General features: G+C 46.1%; 1 protein-coding gene across 1 annotated transcript in view; it reads left to right on the forward strand.

Annotated features, from left to right (window-relative positions):
- rnd2 (Rho family GTPase 2) overlaps positions 1-16,684 on the forward strand; it is a 37,417-nt gene extending 20,733 nt beyond the window's left edge. Inside the window, exons 3-5 of the mRNA XM_042327381.1 lie at positions 3,715-3,824; positions 6,910-7,044; positions 16,346-16,684. Of these exons, the coding sequence (XP_042183315.1) occupies positions 3,715-3,824; positions 6,910-7,044; positions 16,346-16,615 (515 nt within the window). The 3' untranslated portion in view covers positions 16,616-16,684. The remainder of the gene's footprint in view (positions 1-3,714; positions 3,825-6,909; positions 7,045-16,345) is intronic.
- The last annotated feature ends 6,801 nt before the right edge of the window (positions 16,685-23,485 follow it).

Consider the following 23,485-nt stretch of genomic DNA (forward strand, 5'->3'; position numbering starts at 1 on the left):
CTCCCTCTCTCCTCACCCCTCACACACTCCCTCCCTCTCTCCTCACCCCTCACACACTCCCTCCCTCTCCTCCTCACCCCTCACACACTCCCTCCCTCTCCTCCTCACCCTCACACTCCCTCCCTCTCTCCTCACCCCTCACACACTCCCTCCCTCTCTCCTCACCCCTCACACACTCCCTCCCTCTCCTCCTCACCCCTCACACACTCCCTCCCTCTCCTCCTCACCCCTCACACACTCCCTCCCTCTCTCCTCACCCCTCACACACTCCCTCCCTCTCCTCCTCACCCCTCACACACTCCCTCCCTCTCCTCCTCACCCATCACACACTCCCTCCCTCCTCCTCACCCCTCACACACTCCCTCCCTCTCCTCCTCACCCCTCACACACTCCCTCCCTCTCCTCCTCACCCCTCACACACTCCCTCCCTCTCCTCCTCACCCCTCACACACTCCCTCCCTCTCCTCCTCACCCCTCACACACTCCCTCCCTCTCCTCCTCACCCCTCACACACTCCCTCCCTCTCCTCCTCACCCCTCACACACTCCCTCCCTCTCCTCCTCACCCCTCACACACTCCCTCCCTCTCCTCCTCACCCCTCACACACTCCCTCCTCTCCTCCTCACCCCTCACACACTCCCTCCCTCTCTCCTCACCCCCTCACACTCCCTCCCTCTCTCCTCACCCCTCACATACTCCCTCCCTCTCTCCTCTCCCCTCACACACTCCCTCCCTCCCTCCCTCCTCACCCCCTCACACACTCCCTCCCTCTCTCCTCACCCCTCACACACTCCCTCCCTCTCTCCTCACCCCTCACACACTCCCTCCCTCTCCTCCTCACCCCTCACACACTCCCTCCCTCCCTCCTCACCCCTCACACACTCCCTCCCTCTCTCCTCACCCCTCACACACTCCCTCCCTCCCTCCTCACCCCTCACACACTCCCTCCCTCTCTCCTCACCCCTCACACACTCCCTCCCTCTCCTCCTCACCCCTCACACACTCCCTCCCTCTCCTCCCTCACCCCTCACACACTCCCTCCCTCTCTCCTCACCCCTCACACACTCCCTCCCTCTCTCCTCACCCCTCACACACTCCCTCCCTCTCTCCTCACCCCTCACACACTCCCTCCCTCTCTCCTCACCCCTCACACACTCCCTCCCTCTCCTCCTCACCCCTCACACACTCCCTCCCTCTCTCCTCACCCCTCACACACTCCCTCCCTCTCCTCCTCACCCCTCACACACTCCCTCCCTCTCCTCCTCACCCCTCACACACTCCCTCCCTCTCTCCTCACCCCTCACACACTCCCTCCCTCTCTCCTCACCCCCACACACTCCCTCCCTCTCCTCCTCACCCCTCACACACTCCTTCCCTCTCTCCTCTCCCCTCACACACTCCCTCCCTCTCTCCTCACCCCTCACACACTCCCTCCCTCTCTCCTCACCCCTCACACACTCCCTCTCTCCTCTCTCCTCACCCCTCACACACTCCCTCCCTCTCCTCCTCACCCCTCACACATTCCTTCCCTCTCTCCTCACCCCTCACACAGTCCCTCCCTCTCTCCTCTCCCCTAACACAGTCCCCCCCTCTCCCCTCACTGCAGGCCTGTTGTGATGTGATACATACTAAAGATCACCTTTGGCATTACAATACCTTGTGACCAATCAGGGCCCTGCATTGTTTGATACACTGCTGAGTGGTGGACCTGCTGTCCATGTGATGGTTTCCTAATGACTGACTTCCTGCTGCTGGGAGGACTGCTTCTTCTCTGAGATACAATCCCTGGCTCTGTCTGGGACCCCACTGTTTGTATTTGAGATGTCACTCTGTTCTGTGTTACTCTGTTGCTCTGTTGAACAGCAGGGCAGGAGAAACAGGAAGAGTGAGCTCTGGCTGCAGAAGCCAAATGAATGAACGTCTAACAAACTTCTCAATGGCTAAATGAAAAAGACATTTGTAAAGCTTCCTTCCTGTGCACTCGCAATCTCAAGCATACAAAGGCCACCCCTCGCACATGCACATTCTCTCTCACTGAAGGGTAACAGCCTTTGACCCTTTAGGACAGGGGCCCTGTTGCATTGTCCAGTGAGGGGATGGCTCAGGTCAGGGCAGGGAGGCTGAATGTTTAGGGTTATGCACCGCGTGCAGCCATTGTGCAGGCCTCATTCCACCACAAACAAAGAGAACATAGCACTGCTAAAACAGGCGCAACTACCATTGTGCCCATCCCAATTCACTGGCACAGCAAGTCTGTGCCTGTTCAACGGCCTGCCATGGCATTATGTGAGGCCATGTACAGTAACAATGTCTACATCACTCTACTCTACATGCCAGACATCAAGTACAGGCTGTTTGTATAGGCTTCTACTGCTCTAACTTGGTGGCATTTCAGTTGACATTTCAGGTTAAAATCTAGTCTACGTCTTTATTCTCCCCTGTTTGATATTCTCTCTCTCTCTCTCTCTCTCTCTCTCTCTCTCTCTCTCTCTCTCTCGTCAGTCTATCTCCTAATAAAAGCGATAGCAGAGTCAGATTCCTTGTGTCCATTCCAACAAGTTTCTGTTCCCATGCTCTAGAGGGATGTAGGCTTGTGTTGCCTATATCTCAGGGGAGGCAGGAAGGAACCCACGGCCACATCCCCAGCAAGGATCCCTCAGAGCCCAGGGAGTTTTACAAGCCTCCTAATGAGAGCAGTAGGGGAATGGAGAGAGGAGAGAGGGGATGGGGAGAGGAGAGAGAGGGGGAATGGAGAGAGGAGAGAGGGGAATGGAAAGAGGAGAGAGGGGATGGGGAGAGGAGAGAGAGGGGGAATGGAGAGAGGAGAGAGGGGAATGGAAAGAGGAGAGAGGGGATGGGGAGAGGAGAGAGAGGGGGAATGGAGAGAGGAGAGAGGGGATGGGGAGAGGAGAGAGAGGGGGAATGGAGAGAGGAGAGAGGGGAATGGAAAGAGGAGAGAGGGGATGGGGAGAGGAGAGAGAGAGGGGGAATGGAGAGAGGAGAGAGGGGATGGGGAGAGGAGAGAGAGGGGGAAGGGAGAGAGGAGAGAGGGGAATGGAGAGGAGAGAGGGGATGGGGAGAGGAGAGAGAGGGAGAATGGAGAGAGGAGAGGGGGGGGTGTGTGTGTGTGTGTGTGTGTGTGTGTGTGTGTGTGTGTGTGTGTGTGTGTGTGTGTGTGTGTGTGTGTGTGTGTGTGTGTGTGTGTGTGTGTGTGTGTGTGTGAGTGAGAGAAATCTCAGGAGCGGCAGAGAAAGTGAGAGTGAGAAAGTGCTTTGCCCTTTGTACCTGTGACCATTGTCATTTGGGATAGGGATGTAGTATGTGGAAAGGGACCTAGCTCCTCTGCCAACTACAGTTCATGTGTGTGTGTGCTTATCACAATGCCCCTCCCTACCCCCTACTGCCTCTTAAACTGGGGGAGGGTCACAGACTAAGGATACTCTCCCATCTGCCCACAGCTGTTTATATCAACAGGTGTGTGCGTCAGCAGAGAGTGTGTGTGCTGTGAAGCTGTGATACTCCCTGCTGGAATGGTTAAGTGTACAGTATGTTAATGCCCATTTGTTAAACAGCTTCGTCCTCCAGGGTGTACAGAGGCTGCCAAGCGTTCACAATCTATTAGAATCATGTGGGTTGAATGAGGTAAAGGGACCTTACATAAAGTGTCTAGTGTACTGACTGGGTCTAACTGTATGCGTGTCTGTGTGTCCGCAGGTTCCTCGTATTATGACAACGTGCGGCCGTTGGCCTATCCTGACTCAGACGCTGTGCTCATCTGCTTTGACATCAGTCGCCCAGAGACTCTGGACAGTGTTCTGAAGAAGGTCGGTATCTTCCTCCTCCTCAACCTCCTTTCCCTCACCTTCCTCCTCCAACCCCCCCCCTTCCTCTTCCTCCTCCTCACAACCAGGGTATGTAAACAACATGCCCTGCCATTAGAGAACGTCCTCTATTAACATTCTCATCCAAACTGCTCTGCCTCCCCTTCTCATATAGAGTTCCCATGCTATCTATAGCCAGCACACATTCTGACCCGTCAACAATAGAATAATGTCACAATGGGGGTAAGAGCTACCCCCCTTTATCCCCATGAAACCAGCAGGGCTACTTGACCCCTTGACCCCTATTGGAATGAGAGGTCAGACTGGAGAATGAGAGGAGGCCCTGGAGCCTGGTTTGGGTGGGATTTGAAGTGGAGCTCCAGCAATGGCAGATTAGCTTTGCAACAACCATTCAAAGAGCAGCTGTTTAAGGAGACAGAGTATTTATGTGAATCTGGGCATTTATGGGACTTTCATATTAAGTGAGAAGCCAGGACAGATGCTGAGAGTTAACGTTTTTACCGTGGCTTTTGGGTGTGATATGTTGATACTGGGCTTGGGAAGGGAACCAGGCAGAGTGTGGTAAGGTGTGGAGGTGGGGTGGTGACGTGGTCATGGGAATGTTTTACAGCTATTCTCTTGAGAGAGTTTGTGTGCGTCAGTAAATTTGTTACATTACACATTTAAAACAGTGTGTGTGTGTGTGTGTGTGTGTTTGTGTCATGTAAACCAGTCTCGCTGGCCCTCAGCGGTCTCTCAGTAGTCCTCCATCTTGAGGCCATGTGTGGTGCGTCTCTTTGAAGGTCTCCTCCTGTGAGCTCAGGACCTTGTAAAAGACATTCCCACGGCGGCTCTGTTGACGTGTTTAGTGGTCTGAGGGGAGCTGGTAAAACACGCCCCACCCACAGGCTCTGTAGAGCTAACCCACACGACACCTTGGTTCTACCCACCCGTCTCAGTCTCAGAGTTCCGTGCCCCCGTCTGTCGACATGGCTTGTGGTTTTCCCATGAATCCCTTTGGTAGGGGGTGGCCATGACCCCTTGACCCCTAGCTGTGGCTCCATTAATTTTTAAAACCTGGGTGCGAATGGAAACCTGTTGCCCAATCACCATCTCAAATTAGACTCTTGACCTCTGTGACCTTGCCTGTCACCAAGGTCATCAGATGACAGGAGCGGGAGGGGATTGAGAATGGGGGTGCAATGTGGTTGGATGGTATAGAAGAGATGGGGGTGGAGCATGGGGGGGTCAAAGGTTGTTTAACTCTTGACGGATGGCTGCACACCCCTGCATTCTGCATGTGGCTCCTGGTTGAATTCAGACATGGTGGGTGTTTTGGGGAGGGGGGGTGTTATTTGGTATTTGTGTGGCAGAAGGGAGGCAGAATTTATTTTCCAGCTGAAGCCTGAACGATGACATTTAATCTCACAGTGTGTTGTTTCAACTGGACTGCACAGGGTTTTCTGTTCTGTACTCTACCTAAAATAGCTCTATTGACTCAAGCCAGCGTGTAGAAAGAAATTAAATTAATCTCATTGTATTATATCACACAGAAATCTCTCTCCTCCATTTCTATTGGATTGGTAAGTCTCATCTAAACCACTCAATTGGCAAAGAGAATTTAGAGCACTGATTTAATGGGGAGCTCATTGAAACAGCTTCCCTATTATTGTGAAATGATAGATTCCTTTGAGGTCTAATCATAGATCTGCGTATTCATCTAACTGCGTGAAGCTATATTGGGAGACTCACACAAATACACAGGGAACAGAACAGAAGTCTCACAGGGAGACCACGGAAGCAAAGTCATTCATTTACATGAATTTAGACTAATGAGATAACCTAATGTCTATTACAGAGAGATTTAGGTGAGACAAAGAAACGGTTCATCCTCTTTTGCTTAACAGGGGCCAGGGTCAACCCTCTTCCTCTATGAGCTAAGTGGCCTGGGTAGAGTCCTGGGGGTCGCAGGCCAGGGTAGTTTGGGCCAGAGAATGTAAAGGTCCTCTGTGTGGAGTCATTACACTGTTTTCATCGGAATGTCCTGCTGGTGAGGTGACTGATGAGCGCTGCTGGCTATTTACTGATGCTCTTTCTTTCTTTCTTTCTTTCTTTCTTTCTTTCTTTCTTTCTTTCTTTCTTTCTTTCTTTCTTTCTTTCTTTCTTTCTTTCTTTCTTTCTGTCTGTCTGTCTGTCTGTCTGTCTGTCTGTCTGTCTGTCCCAGACCTGGATCAAATACTGACCTCGGTCCAATTGAGGTGTGCTTGAATTGGCTTGGAATTTGCACTTTTGTAACTATTCTGTTGGTTTCCTAATTGTAACGGAAAAAAACTAAATAAATGAGAGCTCTAGTATTTGACATGTACTGTATTTGTATTAGGTTTGAACTGTCTGTCTACCTCTCTCTTTCTGTTTCTTCGTTTACCTCTTCCTGTCTGTATGTCTGCCTGTCTGTATGTCTGCCTGTCTGTATGTCTGCCTGTCTGTATGTCTGCCTGTCTGTATGTCTGCCTGTCTGTATGTCTGCCTGTCTGTATGTCTGCCTGTCTGTATGTCTGCCTGTCTGTATGTCTGCCTGTCTGCCTGTCTGTATGTCTGCCTGTCTGTATGTCTGCCTGTCTGTATGTCTGCCTGTCTGTATGTCTGCCTGCCTGTATGTCTGCCTGTCTGTATGTCTGCCTGTCTGTATGTCTGCCCTGTCTGCCTGTATGTCTGCCTGCCTGTATGTCTGCCTGTCTGTATGTCTGCCTGCCTGTATGTCTGCCTGTCTGTATGTCTGCCTGCTGTATGTCTGCCTGTATGTCTGCCTGTCTGTATGTCTGCCTGTCTGTATGTCTGCCTCTGTATGTCTGCCTGTCTGTATGTCTGCCTGTCTATCTCTTTATGTGTCCTTGTTAACATGCTCCTGTCTGTATGTCTGCCTGTCTGTATGTCTGCCTGTCTGTATGTCTGCCTGTCTGTATGTCTGCCTGTCTGCCTCTCTCTTTATGTGTCCTTGTTAACATGCTCCTGTCTGTATGTCTGCCTGTCTGCCTCTCTCTTTATGTGTCCTTGTTAACATGCTCCTGTCTGTGTGTCCATCCCACAGTGGCAGGGGGAGACCCAGGAGTTCTGTCCCAATGCCAAGGTGGTTCTGGTGGGTTGTAAGCTGGACATGAGGACAGACGTGAGCACCCTGAGAGAGCTGTCCAAGCAACGCCTCATCCCCATCACACACGAACAGGTGGGCAGAGGGAGAGGAGTGGGGAAAGGATGGAGGGATGAATAAATGAAAGAGGAAAACATAGCAGAAAGGAGAGGAGTTATAACCCAGCGAATTATAATGAGACACGCACGGGAGAAGAGAGAGACAGAGCCGACCCATTGTCAAACTAGCTTTAACCCTTAACCCAGCGTTGATGTAGCCATCCACAGTTGCTATATCAATGCGCACACATACATTATGTACATATTACCCGATACAAAGAAACACACCGAAGCAGACATTTTGCAGAGGTTGGCGTTCTGACTCTAATATGCTGGGTTTAGGGGGTGGCAGGGTGGGGGGTGGGTATGTATAGGATTTATGTCTCAGGAGTTGAGCCAAATTTTACCCGGAGACGAAATATTCATGCAGATTTTGGGATTTTGAAACGGTGGAATAAATAGAAAAACAAACTTTGATAAACAAGGCCTTTTATCGCACGCTACCACATCCTCTAATCCAGGGACATGGTAATGATGGAGGGAACACTACCACATCCTCTAATCCAGGGACATGGTAATGATGGAGGGAACACTACCACATCCTCTAATCCAGGGACATGGTAATGATGGAGGGAACACTACCACATCCTCTAATCCAGGGACATGGTAATGATGGAGGGAACACTACCACATCCTCTAATCCAGGGACATGGTAATGATGGAGGGAACACTACCACATCCTCTAATCCAGGGACATGGTAATGATGGAGGGAACACTACCACATCCTCTAATCCAGGGACATGGTAATGATGGAGGGAACACTACCACATCCTCTAATCCAGGGACATGGTAATGATGGAGGGAACACTACCACATCCTCTAATCCAGGGACATGGTAATGATGGAGGGAACACTACCACATCCTCTAATCCAGGGACATGGTAATGATGGAGGGAACACTACCACATCCTCTAATCCAGGGACATGGTAATGATGGAGGGAACACTACCACATCCTCTAATCCAGGGACATGATAATGATGGAGATGGAACACTACCACATCCTCTAAGCCAGGGACATGGTAATGATGGAGGGAACACTACCACATCCTCTAATCCAGGGACATGGTAATGATGGAGGGAACACTACCAGGGACATCCTCTAATCCAGGGACATGGTAATGATGGAGGGAACACTACCACATCCTCTAATCCAGGGACATGGTAATGATGGAGGGAACACTACCACATCCTCTAATCCAGGGACATGGTAATGATGGAGGGAACACTACCACATCCTCTAATCCAGGGACATGGTAATGATGGAGGGAACACTACCACATCCTCTTAGCCAGGGGAATGGTAATGATGGAGGGAACACTACCACATCCTCTTAGCCAGGGGCATGGTAATGATGGAGGGAACACTACCACATCCTCTTAGCCAGGGGAATGGTAATGATGGAGGGAACACTACCACATCCTCTAATCCAGGGACATGGTAATGATGGAGGGAACACTACCACATCCTCTAATCCAGGGACATGGTAATGATGGAGGGAACACTACCACATCCTCTTAGCCAGGGACATGGTAATGATGGAGGGAACACTACCACATCCTCTAATCCAGGGACATGGTAATGATGGAGGGAACACTACCACATCCTCTAAGCCAGGGGCATGGTAATGATGGAGGGAACACTACCACATCCTCTAATCCAGGGACATGGTAATGATGGAGGGAACACTACCACATCCTCTTAGCCAGGGGCATGATGTAATGATGGAGGGAACACTACCACATCCTCTTAGCCAGGGACATGGTAATGATGGAGGGAACACTACCACATCCTCTTAGCCAGGGACATGGTAATGATGGAGGGAACACTACCACATCCTCTTAGCCAGGGACATGGTAATGATGGAGGGAACACTACCACATCCTCTTAGCCAGGGGGAATGGTAATGATGGAGGGAACACTACCACATCCTCTTAGCCAGGGGAATGGTAATGATGGAGGGAACACTACCACATCCTCTAATCCAGGGACATGGTAATGATGGAGGGAACACTACCACATCCTCTAATCCAGGGACATGGTAATGATGGAGGGAACACTACCACATCCTCTAGCCAGGGAATGGTAATGATCCAGGGACCTACCACATCCTCTTAGCCAGGGGTGGTAATGATGGAGGGAACACTACCACATCCTCTTAGCCAGGGAATGGTAATGATGGAGGGAACACTACCACATCCTCTTAGCCAGGGAATGGTAATGATGGAGGGAACACTACCACATCCTCTAATCCAGGGACATGGTAATGATTGAGGGAACACTACCACATCCTCTTAGCCAGGGGCATGGTAATGATGGAGGGAACACTACCACATCCTCTAATCCAGGGACCTGGTAATGATGGAGGGAACACTACCACATCCTCTTAGCCAGGGAATGGTAATGATGGAGGGAACACTACCACATCCTCTTAGCCAGGGAATGGTAATGATGGAGGGAACACTACCACATCCTCTAATCCAGGGACATGGTAATGATTGAGGGAACACTACCACATCCTCTTAGCCAGGGGCATGGTAATGATGGAGGGAACACTACCACATCCTCTAATCCAGGGACATGGTAATGATGGAGGGAACACTACCACATCCTCTAATCCAGGGACATGGTAATGATGGAGGGAACACTACCACATCCTCTAATCCAGGGACATGGTAATGATGGAGGGAACACTACCACATCCTCTTAGCCAGGGACATGGTAATGATGGAGGGAACACTACCACATCCTCTTAGCCAGGGACATGGTAATGATGGAGGGAACACTACCACATCCTCTAATCCAGGGACATGGTAATGATGGAGGGAACACTACCACATCCTCTAATCCAGGGACATGGTAATGATGGAGGGAACACTACCACATCCTCTTAGCCAGGGACATGGTAATGATGGAGGGAACACTACCACATCCTCTTAGCCAGGGACATGGTAATGATGGAGGGAACACTGATGGTGGTAGGGAAAAAGGGAGGAGGTGATAAACTGGTCAGCAAATCTGTGAAATAGTCAGCATTTAACGTGTTTCTTTTTTAATGCTCCCTGACATACACAGAGTGGAGGGGCTGTGGGGTTGTTTCACCCCCCCCCCCTCCCTATACACACAGGGAACCGACATCCTTTTCCATGATTGGCTGTGGACTGGCTCTGAACTAGCTGTGAGCTGGCTGTGAGCTGGCTGTGGTTGGACACGGGGGCAAAAACCATATCCATGTCCCCCAAAAAATCAACAGGAAAGAAACAAGACATGTCAATAAAATAGACAAACAAAATATAGAGTGGGACACCATTAAGCTCATGGACAATGTTTCAGAGGCTCATGTTAGGGCTATTGTGTTTTTGTTCTACGTCATACTCTATTTCTGTCTGAGGCAGCTACTGTACTGTACTGTTCTGACCTGTCTATAATTGCCAGGGAATCTGTCACATACAGTACAAGCGCCAGGCAGGCTCCCAACAACCAACTTTTGCTGATCTAATCCAATATCCCCCAGCTTGTTATCCTGTTGTTGATCTCAAATTGAATTCCGGTAGCAGAGTTGAGGAGTCACAGGTGAGGTGACCAGAGGGTGAACTCTACACATTACACACTAATCTGGCCACGATCTGATAAAGCTTTGCTGCTTGTCAGGCCCATCTCCCCCTCTCTCTTTCGCTCTCTCTCTTCCTTCCTTAATCTCTCTCCCTCCCTTAATCTCTCGCCTATCGCTCTCTCCCTTCCTTAATCTCTCTCCCTCCCTCTCAATCTCTCTCTCTCCTCCCTCGCTACCTCCCTCCCTCCCTTCTCTAAATCGTTGATTCCACCTAATAGAGACTTTTCCTGTGACTGTGTAAGGAAGGAGTCTTGATAAGATCACACCAGGCCTGTGGTTCTGAAAGGCCCCATCTGTGTGTGAGTGAGTGTAATTCCCAGAGAGGGCCATTGGAGGTGTATTGTACTGCCTTCTCATCTGGTACTGCATTAGTGTCGGGCTGTCCCCATACGACTCTGGGTGTGAAGACAAACCAAAGTAAAACAGGGAAACAGACTTCATCCGGACCAGGCATAATCCCATGCAGAATAACGAGAGATAGCCAGAAAGGAGAGGGCAAATACAGTACCATAGAATTATAAACTGAAACTTCATCCATTCAATGTATCCTTTCAGTCAGTGAGCTTTGCTAACACTGGTCCTGGGGGGAAGCAGGCAGTACACAGTGCCAGGCAGGCTTTGGACAGACAGTTAGTTTCTCCTCTCTAGTCTCCAATACATATACATGTACCAGACAATGGGAGAACAACTCTGGCCCAATGAGCTCTCTGTGGTGGGCTTTCTGCTCAGTTTAAACAGCAACACCAGAACTTGGCAGGAGAAAGAGGAGAGAGACAGAGTGAGAGACAGAGAGAGAGAGAGAGCTAGAGTGACAGACAGAGAGATTGAGAGAGAGTCGAGAGAGAGAAATAGCGAAAGAGAGACAGAGAGAGAGAGAGAGACAGAGTGAGAGCCATAGAGAGAGCGAGAGAGAGACAGAATGATAGAGTGAGAGAGAGACAGCGAGACTGAGCGAGAGAGAGAGACAGAGCGATAGAGAGAGACCAAGAGAGAGACAGTGAGAGCGAGAGAGAGAGACACCGCACGAGAGCCATAGAGAGAGAGCGAGAGAGGCCGAGCGAGAACCATAGAGAGAGCGCGAGAGAGAGACAGAGAGATAGAGCGAGAGAGAGACAGAGCGATAGAGAGAGAGAGAGACCAAGAGAGAGACAGAGAGAGCAAAAGAGAGAGGGAGAGACCGAGAGACAGAGAAAGTGAGTCATGGATTATTCATTAGATGTAGGGCAGATTCAACTGTCTGCACTGTAGCCATTATGTTTAGACCAGCAGCATCTCTGTATTTTGTATGTTTTTGTATTTATTATGGATCCCCATTAGCTGCTGCCAAGGCTACTTTTCCTGGGGTCCAGCAAAATGAAGGCAGTTTATACAATTTTAAAAACATTACAAATCATTCACATATTTCACAACACACTGTGTGCCCTCAGGCCCCTACTCCACCACTACCACATATCTACAGTACCAAATCCATCTGTGGCTCCTGCTTGTATCTCACTACAGTAATGTGAGATCATTGATGCTCGGTTATGGCACATTAACTGTCATTGTACCTCAAGAATAACAGTAGATACATGTACACTACTGTTCAAAAGTTTGGGGTCACTTAGAAATGTCCTTGTTTTTTAAAGAAAAGCACATTTTGTTGTCCATCAAAATAACATCAAATTGATCAGAAATAGTGTAGACATTGTTAATGTTGTAAATGACTATTGTAGCTGGAAACGGCTGATTTGTTATGGAATATCTACATAGGCTTACAGAGGCCCATTATCAGCAACCATCACTCAGCAACCAATGACACGTTGTGTTAGCTAATCAAAGTTTATCATTTTAAAAGGCTAATTGATCATTAGAAAATTGAGCAAGAGGACAAGTACATTAGAAGAACAGCATCCCAGAGTCACCTATTCACTGTTGACGTTGAGACTGGTGTCTTGCGGGTACTATTTAATACAGCTGCCAGTTGAGGACTTGTGAGGCGGCTGTTTCTCAAACTAGACACGCTAATGTACTTGTCTTCTTGCTCAGTTGTGCACCGGGGCCTCCCACTCCTCTTTCTATTCTGGTCTATTCTGAACGCCCCCAGGTGGTGAGGGTAGGCAACAACATCTCCTCCCCGCTGATCCTCAACACTGGGGCCCCACAAGGGTGCGTTCTGAGCCCTCTCCTGTACTCCCTGTTCACCCACGACTGCGTGGCCATGCACGCCTCCAACTCAATCATCAAGTTTGCGGACGACACAACAGTGGTAGGCTTGATTACCAACAACGACGAGACGGCCTACAGGGAGGAGGTGAGGGCCCTCGGAGTGTGGTGTCAGGAAAATAACCTCACACTCAACGTCAACAAAACTAAGGAGATGATTGTGGACTTCAGGAAACAGCAGAGGGAACACCCCCATCCACATCAATGGAACAGTAGTGGAGAGGGTAGCAAGTTTTAAGTTCCTCGGCATACACATCACAGACAAACTGAATTGGTCCACTCACACAGACAGCATCGTGAGGAAGGCGCAGCAGCGCCTCTTCAACCTCAGGAGGCTGAAGAAATTCGGCTTGTCACCAAAAGCACTCACAAACTTCTACAGATGCACAATCGAGAGCATCCTGGCGGGCTGTATCACCGCCTGGTATGGCAACTGCACCGCCCTCAACCGTAAGGCTCTCCAGAGGGTAGTGAGGTCTGCACAACGCATCACCGGGGGCAAACTACCTGCCCTCCAGGACACCTACACCACCCGATGCTACAGGAAGGCCATAAAGATCATCAAGGACATCAACCACCGAGCCACTGCCTGTTCACCCCGCTGCCATCCAGAAGGCGAGGTCAGTACAGGTGCATCAAAGCTGGGACCGAGAGACTGAAAAACAGCTTCTATCTCAAGGCCATCAGACTGTTAAACAGCCACCACTAACATTGAGTGGCTACTGCCAACACACTGTCAATGACACTGACTCTACTCCAGCCACTTTAATCATGGGAATCGATGGGAAATGATGTAAATATATCACTAGCCACTTTAAACAATGCTACCTTATATAATGTTACTTACCCTACATTGTTCATCTCATATGCATACGTTGATACTGTACTCTATATCATCGACTGCATCCTTATGTAATACATGTATCACTAGCCACTTTAACTATGCCACTTGGTTTACATACTTATCTCATATGTATATACTGTACTCGATATCATCTACTGTATCTTGCCTATGCTGCTCTGTACCATCACTCATTCATATATCCTTATGTACATATTCTTTATCCCCTTACACTGTGTATGACAGTAGTTTTTTTTGGAATTGTTAGTTAGATTACTTGCTCGTTATTACTGCATTGTCGGAACTAGAAGCACAAGCATTTCGCTACACTCGCATTAACATCTGCTAACCATGTGTATGTGACAAATAAAATTTGATTTGATTTGATTTGATTTGATTTTGGTTAGAGCCAGTTTGCACTGTTCTGTGCAGGGAGTAGTACACAGCGTTGTACGAGATATTCAGTTTCTTGGCAATTTCTCGCATGGAATAGCCTTCATTTCTCAGAACAAGAATAAACTGACAAGTTTCAGAAGAAAGTTCTTTGTTTCTGGCCATTTTGAGCCTGTAATCAAACCCACAAATGCTGACGTTCCAGATACTCAACTTGTCTAAAGAAGGCCAGTTTTATTGCTTCTTTAATCAGAACAACAGTTTTCAGCTGTGATAACATAATTGCAAAAAGGTTTTCTAATGATAAATTAACCTTTTAAATTGATAAACTTGGATTAGCAAACACAACGTGCCATTGGAACACAGGTGTGATGGTTGCTGATAATGGGCCTCTGTACGCCTATGTAGATATTCCATAAAGAATCTGCTGTTTCCAGCTACAATAGTCATTTACAACATTAACAATGTCTACACTGTATTTCTGATACATTTGATGTTATTTTAATGGACAAAAAATGTGCTTTTCTTTCAAAAACAAGGACATTTCTAAGTGATCCCAAACTTTTGAACAGTAGTGTACATGTACAAGACAATTGGAGGAAAACTCTGACCCACTGAGCTCCCTGTGGTGGGCTTTCTGCTCATTTTAAACAGCCACACCAGAACTTGGCAGAAGAGACAGAGAGAGAGAGAGATAGAGAGACCGAGAGAGAAACAGAGAGAGAGCGAGAGAGAGAGACAGAGAGAGAGAGAGAGATACAGAGCGAGCGAGATACAGAGCGACAGAGACCGAGCGGGAGACCGAGAGAGAGACCGAGAGAGAGAGACAGAGAGAGAGAGACACAGAGAGCAAGAGAGAGAGACCGAGAGAGGGACAGAGAGAGAGACAGAGAGAGAGAGAGTCATGGATTATTCATTAGATGTAGGGCAGGTTCAACTGCAGCTGCATCTGCACTGTAGACATGATGTTTAGACCAGCAGCATCTCTGTGGCTCCTGCTTGTATCTCACTACAGTAATGTGAGATCATTGGTGCTAGGTTATGGCACATTAACTGTCATTGTACCTCAAGAAGACAGTAGATACTATTCACAACAGCAGGATGTTGTTGATGAGATGATGTTCTTGATGTTGTTGATGATGTTATTGATGTTGTTGATGATGATGTTGATGATGTTCTTGATGATGGTGTTCTTGAAGTTGTTGATGATGATGTTCTTGATGTTGTTGATGATGATGTTCTTGATGTTCTTGATGATGATGATGTTGTTGTTGATGATGTTTTTGATGATGATGTTCTTGATGTTGTTGTTGTTGATGATGATGATGATGTTCTTGATGTTGATGATGATGATGATGTTCTTGATGTTCTTGATGATGATGTTCTTGATGTTGTTGTTGATGATGATGTTCTTGATGTTGTTGTTGATGATGATGTTCTTGATGTTGTTGATGATGATATTCTTAATGACGATGTTCTTGATGTTGATGATGATGTTGTTGTTGTTGATGTTCTTGATGTTGTTGTTGATGATGTTCTTGATGTTGTTGTTGATGATGGTGTTCTTGATGTTGTTGTTGATGATGATGTTCTTGATGTTGTTGTCGATGATGATGTTCTTGATGTTGTTGATGATGATGATGTTGTTGTTGATGATGTTTTTGATGATGATGTTCTTGATGTTGTTGTTGATTATGATGATGTTCTTGATGTTGATGTTGATGATGATGTTCTTGATGTTCTTGATGATGATGTTCTGGATGTTGTTGTTGATGTTGTTGATGATGTTCTTGATGTTGTTGTTGATGATGATGTTCTTGATGTTGTTGTTGATGATGATGATGTTCTTGATGTTGTTGTTGATGACGATGTTCTTGATGTTGTTGTTGATGATGATGTTCTTAATGTTGTTGTTGATGATGATGTCTTGACATTGTTGATGATGATGTTCTTGATGTTGTTGTTGTTGATGTTGTTGTTTTTGATGATGATGTTCTTGATGTTGTTGATGATGATGATGTTCTTGATTTTGTTGTTGTTGATGATGATGTTCTTGATGCTGTTGTTGACGGTGATGTTATTGATGATGATGTTCTTGATGTTGTTGTTGTTGATGATGATGTTCTTGATGATGATGTTCTTGATGTTGTTGATGATGATGTTCTTGATGTTGTTGATGATGATGATGGTCTCTAAACCCCTCCCTCCTCTCCTCCCTCCCCTTAGGGTAGTGGGTTGGCCCGTCAGATAGGTGCGGTAGCCTACGTGGAGTGCACCTCCAAGGTGTCGGAGAACAGTGTACGGGACGTGTTCCACATCACCACGCTGGCGTCTGTGCGGCGGCCACAGAAGCCTCAGCTGAAACGCAGCAGCTCCCGCCGGGGCCTCAAACGGGTGTCCCAGCTGCCCCTGCCCCCCCTGCCCGGTCGGACTGATACCCTGGATCCTGCCCCTGTCATGCAGAAGGACCGGGCCAAGAGCTGTGTGCTCATGTAGAGACCCACCAAGACAAGTATATATATATATATATATATATATATATATATATATCTATATATATATATATATATATATATATATATATATGTATATGTACATACATACAGTACAGTATGATACACAGAAATATATGACAGAAAGAGGAACTCTATTTATTGGTTTTGTTTTGTTCAATTTTATTTTTTAAAGAAATCCTCTATTATTCTCGTTTTGCACTGCTGAGGAACAAGGACAAAAAACGAAAAAATATGCTTTCGTGTGTGTTTGCGAATCTTTTTGGAGCTGTTTACATTTTATTTTTTTTGACTGATGGACGGTGAAGTGGACTGGTTCTCTCGAGATGAAGTCTCTGGGTGGAGAGAGGAGAGGAGGGAAATAGGAAGTGCTGCATGGTCCTGGGGTAGGGTTTGTGGAGTGCACTGACCGGGGGATCAATCCTTCACACAAGGACGGCACAACAGCCATCTTTACTGGACGGCTGGAGGAGAAGACTTTCATTCTGTGGAGAAGGTAGTGGAGGCGTTGAATCAGGAACATGGAACAAGAAACCTCTCAGTGGACAATGGACATGGTTGCTGTTGCTATGCTATATTGTGTTGATACTAGAGGTCGACGATTATGATTTTTCAACGCCGATACCGATGCCGATTATTAGAGGACCCCAAAAAAGCCGATACCAGTTAATCGGCCGATTTAAAAAAATATTTGTAATAATGACAATTTCAACAATCCCGAATGAACACTTATTTTAACTTAATATAATACATCAATAAAATTAATTTAGCCTCAAGTAAATAATGAAACATGTTCAATTTGGTTTAAATAATGCAAAAACAAAGTGTTGGAGAAGAAAGTAAAAGTGCAATATGTGCTATGTAAGAAAGCTAACGTTTCAGTTCCTTGCTCAGAACATGAGAACATATGAAAGCTGGTGGTTCATTTTAACATGAGTCTTCAATATTCCCAGGTAATAAGTTTTAGGTTGTAGTTATTATAGGAATTATAGGACTATTTCCCTCTATACCATTTGTATTTCATTAACCTTTGACTATTGGATGTTCTTATAGGCACTTTAGTATTGCCAGTGTAACAGTATAGCTTCCGTCCCTCTAGTTAGCACGCGCTAACTAGCTAGCCATTTCACTTCGGTTACACCAGCCTCATCTCGGGAGTTGATAGGCTTGAAGTCATAAACAGCGCAACGCTTGACGCACAACGCACGAAAGTGCTGTTTGCAAAACAGTGCTGTTTGCTGGCAAAACGCACGAAAGTGCTGTTTGAATGAATGTTTACACGCCTGCTTCTGCCTACCACCACTCAGTCAGATACTTGTATGCTTGTATGCTCAGTCAGATTATATGCAACGCAGGGCACGCTAGATAATATCTAGTAATATCATCAACCATGTGTAGTTAACTAGTGATTATGACTGATTATTTTTTATAAGATAAGTTTAATGCTAGCTAGCAACTTACCTTGGCTTACGGCATTCACGTAACAGGCAGTCTCCTTGTGGAGTGCAACGAGAGAGAGGCAGGTCGTTATTGCGTTGGACTAGTTAACTGTACGGTTGCAAGATTGGATCCCCCGAGCTGACAAGGTGAAAATCTGTCGTTCTGCCCCTGAACAAGGCAGTTAACCCACCGTTCCTAGGCCGTCATTGAAAATAAGAATGTGTTCTTAACTGACTTGCCTAGTTAAATAAAGGTATAACATTTTAAAATTTAAATATCGGCGCCCAAAATACAGATTTCCGATTGTTATGAAAACTTGAAATCGGCCCTAATTAATCGGCCATTCCGATTAATCGGTCGACCTCTAGTTGATACTTCCTGTTGCCATATATGAGAATAGAAACGTGTAAAAAAAAAAATGCTGAAAAGGGACTCTTATTGAGTGGGTAAATGATGGGAGTAGGTCAGACAGACAGAAATACAGTAGTCAGTTTGACATTGCTTTTGTAACCAGACAGAGTTAACAACATGAAGAATGTGTGGAGTTTTCCTCAGATCATTCGAACCACAAGTGCTTTCCAGAAAAAAGTCACTTTACATATCTGTTTTCGTAATAATTTAACACTATTCAATGCGTCAACTCAGATCATGTCAACTTGATTCACTGAAGCTATTGCTGTTGTCGTTATGTTAAGATGTTACTTTGTGGGAAATATAGCGGTAAAATGTTAGGGCTATTTTACTGTATTTTCACATACTCTAAAAGTCTCAAATAAAGCAACAGCTCGACTGTAGGGAGAAGAGACTTCCTCTCTGACCCATGTCTCTTCATTGTGTTTGAGAAGACATCAGAGCTGTCAGTCACTAACATTACATACAGTGCTGCTTAAAAGTATGTCAACCCCTTGTGCAAATACAGATTTTTTTTAGTTTTTACCATGAAATCTTCATTTAATCAGAACCAGTATTTTTGATCTGACATATGTTGGTGTAGAGGAAAGCATGCATGTAGTAGAAGAACAAAATGAAAAAAGAATTACTGCAGGTGCAAAAATAAGTGAACCCCAGGTTGCATTGGTTAAATCAAGCAGGTAAGTAGAATCTGGTGGGTAAACAATTGGGTACCACATGAACCAATCAAAAGGAGAGATCGTTAGGAAAGAGTTAGGGCGGGATTCTGACAAATAGAGATCAGAAACCTGGTCAGTTTGGTGTTACCCATCCCGGTGAATGCAAAGCACACCATGCGGAGAGGAAAGGAGATCTCAGAGGACATCAGGACGAGGGTAGTGAGAGCACATCAGTCTGGGGTTATAAAATCCTCTCAAAAAGATTTGAGCTCCATCAGTCCACTGTTCTGCAAATACTTTACAAATGGAGAGCATTTAACATGACAGCAACTCGGCCTAGGAGTGGACACCCTTCCAAAATATCCCCAAGAGCCACCAGAACAACAAAAAAATTGTGTGAAAGCCAACCCAAACATAACTTCTAGAGATTTGCAGACCTCCCTTGTTGCATCTCAGGTAACATGCTTCAACAATAAGAACACTGAATCAAAATGCTATTGATGGGTGGGTTGCTCGGAAGAAGCCTCTGCTGCCAAAAAAGAACCAAATTGCCTGTCTTAACGTCTTAACTATGCCAGAGACCACCTGGACAAACATGAAGGTTTCTGGAAGTCCATTCTCTGGACCCATGAGTCCAAAATTGACCTTTTTGGTCACAATCGACACCGCTAGGTTTGGCGAAAACCCAACACTGCCTACCACCAAAAGAACCTTATCCCAACATTCAAGCATTCAAGCAAATCTTCCAAAGAATGGCTCAGCAGAAAGAAGATTTGTGTTTTGGATTGGCCAAGTCAAAGTCCTGACCTAAGTCCAATTGAGATGCTGTGGCAATACCTGAAGTGGGCATGCCAGACACCCCTCAAACCTCACTTGGCTGAGTTCTGTAAGGAGGAGTGGGCAAAAATCCCTAAAAACAGATGTCAGAGACTGACTGACTGGCTATAGGTGATGTTTACTCCAAGTTATCGCTGCTAGTGGAGGTGCCACAAGCTATTGACTGAAGGGGTTCACATATTTTTGGACACATCAAATCTGAGTTTCTGTTAAATAAACCACTTTTGTTAAATAAACAATGAAAATATTTTTGTTTGTTTGTTTCTGTCATTTACTTGGAATGTCTTTTTTACAAATTGGGGTTTAGATAAGGATTTGATGTATGTTTTATACCAAAATAATGACTGGCACTGTAGGGTTCACATACTTTCAAGCAGCACTGTAACTAGTCTGTCCCACTGGGCACAGATGTCAATTCAACATCTATTCCACATTGGTTCAATGTAATTTTGTTGAAATGTTGTGGAAACCAGGTTGATTCAACCAGTGTGTGCCCAGTGGGGTGTGATCATCTTCTTGTTATTACTCAGCCCAAACAGATGAATGTTAGATCTAACTCCCCAATACAGCTCCATTAATTATTCACGCTGTTAACATCAACTAGTAGCAACTGAGCTGCCACCAACGAGAAGGAGACGAAACCTTAACTTTGCTGGAGTTTTGAAACACATCATCCTGAGATGTTTTGAAACATTACATGGTATGTTGTATCACCCCCTTTTTTGTATTTTACCCCCTTTTTAGTGATATCCAATTACGATCTTGTCTCATCGTTGCAACTCCCCAACAGGCTCAGGAGAGGCGAAGGTCGAGTCATGCCTCCGAAACACTTGGGAGGCCCCGTTGTAACACTTTTTAATCCATTTGTTGTGGAACACTTTGCTAGGGACTGAGAGCCTACCGAAAAAGTTTGAAAACACCATTTTTGTGTTTCGAGTTCGTTTAGTGCAATTAGATATCTTCTCTTTTGGTTTAATTTCCTCACTTTTTATTGTTGTACTTTTTACCCCTTTTTTCTGTCCAATTGTTAGTTAGTCTCTGCAACTCCCCTACAGACTCAGGGGAGGCGAAGGTTGACAGCCATGCGTCCTACCGAAACACGACCCTGCCAAGCCACACTGCTTACTTCACTTAGAAGCCAGTCGCACCAAATTGTCGGAGGAAACACCATACAGCTGGCAACCGAAGTCAGCTTGCAGGCGCCTGGCCCGCCACAAGGAGTCACTAAAGTGCGATGGGACAAGGAAATCCCAGCCGGCCAACCCCTCACCTAACCCGGACAACACTGGGCCAATTGTATGCTGCCTCATGGGTCTCCCGGTTGTGGCCGGCTGTGATGCAGCCTCTGATCGAACCCGGGTCTGTAGTGACACCTTAAGCACTGTGATGCAGTGCCTTAGACCGCTGCACCACTCGGGAGGCCCCGTTTCCTCTCTTTAAAGCTTCTTAACACTATTATGGTGTTTCAAATCCTGTCTAGTGCAGAATTAGATCACTTTTTCGGAAGTATTTTAAAACATTGATTTATGTATCTGATCATTTGCAAGTTTAACCCATTTTGGCAGGCATTGTTGAGCAGTGCTCAATCCACTAGCAGTAACTAGAGGTTTTACAACAAGCATCCTCTAAAAACAGAACCACGTGGCAAGATAGGAAGGAGATAAAAAAAAATACATTTTGAGCAACATATTAAGTTGGTTTTATTCATTATATTTATTTAGGCTATAACGCTTTCTGTGTATCAGAACACTTACATTGGGTTTACATTCAAACACCCTCCAAACACCTGTTCTAAGCTCAAGTGTACTACTTTTCGTGGTTTCATTACGCAATCATGGTGTTTTGAGTCTTTCTATTTTTACAGTGAACAATAAGCCATGTATCAAACCTCACCAGGTGTTCATCATAAGAGATTCCAGGCAGATCCCTCTGGTTACTTGTTAGCGCTATGCCTATAAGCATCTATTGGACGTCGTCAAGGTTACCACCACCATCATTGCACTATTTCCTCATCAAAAAGTCATGCAAAACAGTCATGCTGCCTTCGAGGTGAGTCAGGCTGACAAGGAAACACACAGCTCACTGAATGAACTAAAGCAAATCGAGTGCATCATCAACACACAAAAGAAGACAACACAATGTTTTGTTCATATTTAAATGAGTCACCACATGCTGCTTCTTAACCCGGGGTGAGAGGAGCTTCGACTGTACTCAAAGTGACAGCTGACATCACGTGCATGTTGTACTCGTCTCTGAGGAAAACATTTTGTCATCAGTTTGACCCTTCATGTCTGTGGTTGGCTGAGTTATTTTTCCCTGCATGCACCTGTAAACCAAGCTGTAGGCCAGGGCAGCCATGGCCTCCCTGTCTGCCTGCTGGTCTGTGTGACATTCCAAACATGACAGGGTGTTGGGGAGCAGGCAGACTGTTGACCAGACAGTGTGTGGCTGGAGGTCGGAGTGGACACTCAGTCTCTGTCACCACATTGTGGCCCTGTCCTGGCCTGACTTAATACATTTCCTCTATGTGTGTCTGTCACTGCTGCTGTCACACACTGTAAAAAAAAATTGTAACTTACAATTGTAATGCGTCCAGCTGCAAGAGGACTGTGAGTTTGCTCCTCTCACCCCGGGTCTTCCAAAAGAATCGTGTTGAGCAAACTCACATCAAAAATGTTGTGTGGGAATTTTTATTGAGCAAATTCACAATCCGATTGCAACTGGTTGTGTTACAATTGTACATTTAATCAACATATTTTGTTATTATTTACAAGCCCCAGGCTACCAGGCAACCTCCAAAGCTCCCAATTACACTCAGAGGGCAAAGAGTCGCAAAAGAGCAAATTAGGTGGAGTGTATTTATGGAGGACAAAAAAGGTTAGGTTAGACCAGGCATGGGCAATTATTTTCCATGGAGGGCCACATTAGAATATATTTTGCCATCGCGGGCCAGAACCATATTACAGGATTATACATCATGTGTATGACTGTGTTGACAGATATATCTACTGTAAATCACGTCCAGATATGCTACTTATTTTACTTTTTTAACATGCACAGAAATAAACCACATCCATGTTCTCCTTTTGGCAGGTATTTTCATTATTTAACAGGCAATGAACTACACGGAGGGAAAAGTACACTGTGCATTCAGCACCACGGACAGAATGTGTATGCACAAAAACACAAGAAAGAGAGCTCAACATTACATTTAAACTACTCAATCAGTGTGAGGAGTGAAGTCTCTGATGGGCATTGACTAGAGCAGTGAAGTCAGGTATAGTTTCTGTCGCTATGCACAGGATTGCTGAGAGGTGAGTCAGTAAGAGATGATCTGTGCCTTGACTTGCTATAATTCATCACTGAAAATGTCTGTTCACATACATAGGTTGACCCAAACACTACAAACGTCTTCTGAGCATGACTCCTAATCTTTGGAAAGTTTTGTTCATCAAGAGATGCATAGAACCTCGTCATTGTTTTGAGTAGTTCTCCAATCACTGCAT

The sequence above is a fragment of the Oncorhynchus tshawytscha genome, linkage group LG09 (assembly GCF_018296145.1).
Source record: "Oncorhynchus tshawytscha isolate Ot180627B linkage group LG09, Otsh_v2.0, whole genome shotgun sequence".
Classification (NCBI taxonomy): domain Eukaryota; kingdom Metazoa; phylum Chordata; class Actinopteri; order Salmoniformes; family Salmonidae; genus Oncorhynchus; species Oncorhynchus tshawytscha.